The 6301-nt window shown below is 54.5% G+C and overlaps 1 protein-coding gene across 11 annotated transcripts in view; it reads right to left on the bottom strand.

Annotated features, from left to right (window-relative positions):
• Positions 1–242: 242 nt before the first annotated feature.
• Positions 243–6301, bottom strand: part of BAHCC1 (BAH domain and coiled-coil containing 1) — a 67184-nt gene continuing 61125 nt past the window's right edge. For 6 of the 11 annotated variants that reach the window (XM_066237698.1, XM_066237702.1, XM_066237705.1 and 3 more), the window contains exons 27-28: positions 5879–6115; positions 2771–5385 (exon numbers count right to left, since the gene is read on the bottom strand). In XM_066237698.1, the coding sequence (XP_066093795.1) occupies positions 5179–5385; positions 5879–6115 (444 nt within the window). In that variant the 3' untranslated portion in view covers positions 2771–5178. Of the gene's footprint in view, positions 278–307; positions 371–607; positions 631–2769; positions 5386–5878; positions 6116–6301 lie in introns of those variants that run through there. The other 5 variants (XM_066237706.1, XM_066237704.1, XR_010726283.1 and 2 more) reach the window with 4 other exon arrangements.

Below are 6301 nucleotides of genomic sequence, written 5' to 3'. Positions count from 1 at the left end.
GTTTCTGTGAGGAGCAGATTGTATCTGCAGCGGTTGGGAAGAGACGGCTGAAGGGCAGAATAGCTCGTTCAGGATATTTGGAATAGGCTGAGGACATCAGCAGCTTTCCCGGTGATCCTGGGTTTCACCAGGGGTCCTCTGTTGCTCTTCATCAAGGGTGGCAGGACTGAGAAAGCCTTTCCCTGAACAACAGATGTTGCCCCGGACAGCACGTTGTGCTGGGTTAGTCCCTCGCCTTTTCTTCCTACAAAGGGATGCAGTCTGCCTCCTCGGGAGCCTGCAACATCAGACAGGAAACGCCAATGCGGGTGGGCCCCACTGACTCTGAAGTTGGGGCAGCATAATGGAGAGAAAGCACCTGGAACTCAATCTGGGCAAAGGAAGAGGGGCAAAGGACATTGTCAGGGAAACACAGTACCTGAGGAAACCAACAATTTTTCCAAGTTCACTGCGGTGCTGTGCTCCTTATAATATAAGCCGTTCTCTGGGCTCCCAGGGCTCATTCCTGGTCTGCTCACGTGCAGAGCAGTAACAGGACAGTTCTTTGGGTGCCCTTTCAACAAAGCTGCTTCTAGATGCTGCTTCTTCCAGCTTTGGGAGCTTCTCCCCAGTCACCAAGGCTAGAGTGGACTGCATAAAAGTCAAACTAAGTGGCTGAGCTCCAGAACTGGATGTGAATGCCTGGAGAGCTCTAGTCAATGTGTCACTGAGCAGAGTGGTCATTTGGAAGCTGGCCTGTCCTCTTTCTGCCTGAACTGGGTGAGCCCTCTCAGGACCCCTGAGAATGTAGAGGGAAAGGGTGTCAAGACTGTAGGATGTTGATTTAGGGATCCAAACAGCTGAGGGCCTGCCTCTTCCCCTCTGTCTGGTTTGTGGCTGGATGATTTTGAGAGCTCCTCTGCTTACCCCCTTGGAAGCCTTGCATAGCCTCCCCCTTTTCCTCCTCTGCTTCTCTGTCACAGAGGGCTTGTCCTAGCAGTCCCTATGCCCCTGCCATTCTTCTGTCTGGGTTGTAGAGGGAAGAAGGTGTGTCCTGTACCTTTGAGGATCCTGCCAGGTGGCCTCCTTCATGTGGGGGCAGCAGGTGGATGTCTCCTACAACACTCTCAGAGGGGCATGCAGCCCTCCCACATCCATCCCTAGGGAAACCCCTAGAAAGGCCACTGGAACTTTTGGTGGAGGAGCCTTGAGGAATTGCCAGGTGGGGGAGAGTCAGGCTTCTGAGCCAGTTGGTGGGGTGGAACGAACTCACTGTACAATGTCCAGCCTTGTGCTTGTCCCCACACCCCCAGCCTTCACACTGCTGGCCAGGACAGAGTTGAGGAGGCAACATGCTGGGAGTGTGAAATGCCCAGCCTCGGACCTAAGGGTTGGTGTGGGGCCTAGGGAAGGCCCCTTCCTGCGTAGGGGTCTCATCCATAGGCAATTCAGGGACTTCAGTTCACTGATAATAATTCAGCCCATCTTGCCCTGCCTTCCTCTACCTGTCCTCCTCTTTGGAGGCCTGAGTCCCTTGGACCTCTTGGTTGCCCTGCCAGTAGCAGTTTGGTTGCTGGTGGCCAGTGAGGGGCATCTCAGCCTTTAATGATCGGGCAGAGCAGACATGCTCTTGTCAGAGACGTGGCTCTGAGCAGGTGGCCCAAGGCAGGTGCCTGGGAAGGGTGCAGAAGGCCTGACTTTCCGAAAAGAAATGACTTTGGAGAGGTGCTAGCTTGTCACTGGGTCCCCTGGGGAATGGGATGGGGTAGCAGCAGGGGCAAGGGGAGTGGATAGGGAGGTTGAGACCCCTGGGTTCCTGGCAGGTGAGGGATTTTTAAGCGTCATGTCCATAGTGTCGACTTTCTAAGCTGGCACCCAGGGGCCCTAGAGTTGGGTCCCTCCTCTCCCAGAGTAGCCTCTCACTGCTGCATGGACTCAGGAGGCCACCAGGGACCAGACTGGCCATTGGTCTTTGGCTGTTGAGTGCCCAGATGATCCCTCACTGGCTGGACCACAGAGCTGCACTCTCCCTGCTTGAGTCCGAGTCCTCACCCCACTCTGCCCCAGCCAACTTGCCCAGGCAGGGGCCTAGACAATTAAAGCCCCTTGTCCCCAATTGGTTTGTGGTATTAAAAATGACTTATGATCAGTTGGGTTGTCATTTCTACCTGATAAAACATCACTTTTATTGATTTCATTCACCCCGTGCCATCATTTGTCTTGCTTCAGCATTATACATAATGGCTTGTCTTGATCAAAGTGTGGGCCTGCATGTTTAACCCATGGGGCTCTGCAGCCTCACGTGCCTATCCCATGCCTTGCCAAGGCCACCGAGTCCCCTGTACCAGCATTGTTCCTTGCCTACCCTTTGCCTGTCCTGCCCTATTATTCTTCCAGGGCAACCAAGCATCACCTGCTCCCGGAAGCCTTCCTGGACCATGCTGGGGACGGTTGGTACTTTATTCCCTTGGATGTCCCTGTTTGCCCATGGCAGGGAGCCCAGTGCTGGAGCTACCAGGTGTTTATCTTGGCTACATGGCCATTCTTGTTCTTTCCCTCTGCCTCTCAAGTGTCTGGCAGTTGAAGTGTCTGCGTAGGGGTGTCATTCGTAGGCAATTCAGGGACTTCATTTTGCAGACAACAATTCAGCCCCCTACCTGTCCTCTGAAGTGTCTGGAGGCTGTGGCTGCTGCTCCAGCACACTGCTGGCACCAGTACTGTTGAATGGAGGATTCAAACCCATGACCTATCAGCAGAAGAGGTTCCTTCCTAGCTCCTGAGGGGATCCCACCTCACTCTCTTGACTCAGAGCCTCCCTTGTGACCTTGTTCCCAAGGCCACAGTGCCTTGTGCCTGTGCCCTATGGGAGCTGACCTTCCTCTCCCTGTCCTTGCCACATAGAATAATTCAGGCTGGACATCTGTCCCACTTGGGTGATCTACTGTATAAAGCTAGGGACTCTCGTCCTGGGAACATCTTGAAAGCCAAGGCCACTGCAAATCCATTCTGGTCACACATTCCTCACACAGGCCCAGCGTCCTGAGGGGCTTCACTCTGGCCATTAGGCGAACATGGGGGCAGCCTGGCCTGGGCTTGGACACATCTGCTGAGACCCCTGCACCTCTGTCTAAGGTCTCTGGGAGTCACTGCATGAAGCACACATGGGCATGGTGGCATAGTTAGGGTTCTAGACCACTGAAAACCTGTACAATAGTTCATATATTTATTCTTAAGCAAATTATCAATAAAAAATTTAATACTAAAATGCATTTACATAGTTTGCTGTTCATAAAACCTTTGTGTTTTTGTTTGTTTTTAGTGTTTCCATTGAAAAACGCACCCCCCCCCCTTAGTTTACACATATACAACAGCTGAGCTTCTGCTAGGTGTGGGGGTATCACTCCTTTGCAGACCAAGATGACAGGGAGAGAAAGTGGAGGATGGGGAATCCTGTAGTGGGAAAGAGTGCCTGGTCCTGCACTTCGGCCTGCTGGTTGGGTTGCAAATGGCCTCGGGCTCTAAATTCTGTGGTGGGCTGTCCCCCCTGGCCTCCTTGGCTCCTGGCCTTGCCTTCTCCACCAGCATCTTTCTGCTTCCCCAGTCGCTGTCTGGCTGGACGACCACCAGGAAGGAAATATATTGCACTTGTGCAGAGACAAAGGGGGAGGTGGGGTGGAGGCGGTAAGCTGGGGTGCAGGGGACCCCTCCTGGTCCCTGTGCTTCCCACAGAGCCACCAGGAGTGTGAGGAGAGGCCCTCCAGGCAGCCAGATAGTTTCCTGGTGGGAAAAAGAGAAGTCCCAGGCACCCACCGACACCGCTTGTGTCTTGGGAACCTGGGCTGTGTCTCTGGGTCACATAAGAGCTCATCCTAAAGAGCAGTGGCTAGATTGGGGGGCTTTCCTGGGGCTCCTAGAAGGGCCAGAGGAGCCTCTGAGCAGTGGGACACATGGCCCTCAGTGCATGTTGGGAACAAGGCACTGGGCCACAGGTCTGGCTTGCCCTGTCTGTCCCTCTTGGGCTCAGAAGGGAAGAGGTGACGTGTTTCATGGGGTTAATGGCGTGTTGCTGAGGGTCTGAGATGCCTACCTGGCACTATGGTACCCAGGGTGCTGGGCACAGGGGTGAACAGCCCGCAAGAGGTACCCCCTGCACTTGGGGCTGAAGGGACCCTGTTCTTGCCCCAAGTACCACCTGCTAGGCCATCGGCCCTGCCAAGTGGCTTCAGAAAAGGCCCATAAACCCCTACATGTGTTGGTGGGGCTGGTCTCTCTCCTGCCCTAAGCAGGAAAAAAACTTGGAATATTCAGGAAATGAAATTGAAACATCACTTTTTCATATCAACACTTTAAAATATTTGTTCATTTTTGTTTTGTTTAAACAGAGGTAAGATACATATGGCTGCTGCCACACTCCGGGCAGAGGGTCCTGGTTTGTATTTTAGCTTCTGGAGTCCCCTCTCCCTGGGGGACCTTCATCAGTAAACCCGACCCCTAGTACTTCTTTTCCCAGGAGATGGATTAAAGTGAAATAAACTCGAGTGTGACTTCCATTTTACACAGTCCCCAAGAGATCAGAGGGTCTGACCCCTCCTGTGGCCCCGGCTGCCTCTGTTGTCCCAGATGCCCCAGTCAGAATTGAGCTAGGCTGAGGAAAACAGTGCATTTTCAAAGAAAACTCCCCAGAACAAAAATCCCTGCACACATGCATGCACGCACGCACACACACACACACACTCACATACTCTCATCACGCACGTGTGGAAAAGAAATCCTTTTCCACATTTTTTTTTTCATAAAACTTCCCCGCAGAAATACAATATTTACATAGAGAAATAAATAGACAACACACCTGATTTCTGCTTTCCCTGGTGGGAGACAGTCGGAGGTACTAGGGAAAATATGGCTTGGATTCTAATCTCTCATGAACCACCGATGGGAAAGCAGAGAGCCCGGGCGGGGTCCTGGTGGGCACAGAGACCCGCAGTGGTTGGCAGGTCTGGGTTCCAATATGCCCGGGAGCTCACTCTTTCCAGGGGCATAATAAAAAAGCCTGGATCTTGCCTCGGTGGGTTTGCATATTTGCTCACTCGCCCCTCCTCCTGCTTGGCAGGGTGGGGCTGGCGTCGTCAGTCAGTCTGAGAGTTACCCATCCCCAGCTCTGCTCACGGGCACCATGGGCAGTGCTGGGTGGGCGCAGGCTCAGCACAGGATGGGCACACCATCAGCCGTCACCAGCCGCCCAGTGGCGGGGTCGTAGGTGCCTGCCAGGTAGTAGAGGTCCCGCCGGTCTTGGCACTTGCGGCTTCGTGTCATCTGCTCGTACTGCTCACGCTCCACAACCTGGCACTTGTGGGAGATGGTCTGCACGTCATTCTCGTCCTCATGGCAGGACTGGTACAGGGCATTCTGCGGGTGAGGGGCGGGAGCACCTGCGTTGGAGACTAGCCTCAGCCAGACCACCCCACCCGTCCCGGGATAGCCCAGGATTCTGGATGGGGCCCTTGGATTCTATTGCGGGAGTCTGTCCAGCAGCGCTGGGGAAACACTGTTTCTGTGCCATCTTCAAACACAGGCTCTGCTCAGGGAGACTGAGAGGGTGCTGGGAGCACTTCCATCTCGGAGTGGTGGAGGGCCCGTGGTGGGGGCTGCAGAGTGAGATCTGCCTGGTGCTACATGTTGCTGTGGGTCAGAGCCCCCACAGGGTGAAACCATTACCCGTTTCATGGGAAGCCAAGGGGGTGCAGTGGTGAGGAACCCTCAATGATGCTTCCTGGGGGCCTGTGCACCTTTGGGTCCAGAGGTCTCAAGGAATGGGGTCAGAGAGGGGATGTTCATAGATGAGCACTCCCCTTGCTTTGGCTGTTCCCCATACCACCCTCAGCCTCACCCCAGGCCCCACCTTCCCATCACTGTGCCGCTTTCCCAGCTTGGTCTCCTCAGGGTGGTAGAACCACTTGACCTTCACAACCATGTTGCTGCCCCAGGACTCCCATAGGCTCTCAATGCGGCCAATGTAGGGCAGGTTGGGGCGGCCAGCCGACAGGAAGACAGCACAGTCCCCCACACGCAGTGTCTCTTTGCCCCGGACAATAGCCTTGTAGAACAGCTTCCTGGCCTTCCCCTTCATGCCACGCCTCTGCAAGGAAGACAGCCAAGGCAGGGGCGTGACGAGGGGCCAGGACCTTGGACAGGCAGTGGTGGGATAGAGGGGAGTTTGAGAGACAGGCGGCATTGCCATCCCTTGTATGCAAATGCATGGGTCTGGGCACCTTCACGGGCAACAAAGAAAAGCCCAGCTGCTGCAGCTACAGATCCAGGATGG

Source organism: Saccopteryx bilineata, chromosome 6, assembly GCF_036850765.1.
Source record: "Saccopteryx bilineata isolate mSacBil1 chromosome 6, mSacBil1_pri_phased_curated, whole genome shotgun sequence".
Lineage (NCBI taxonomy): Eukaryota > Metazoa > Chordata > Mammalia > Chiroptera > Emballonuridae > Saccopteryx > Saccopteryx bilineata.
The sequence above is the reverse complement of the archived record's forward strand: the minus strand, read 5'-3'. Positions and strand labels throughout refer to the sequence as shown.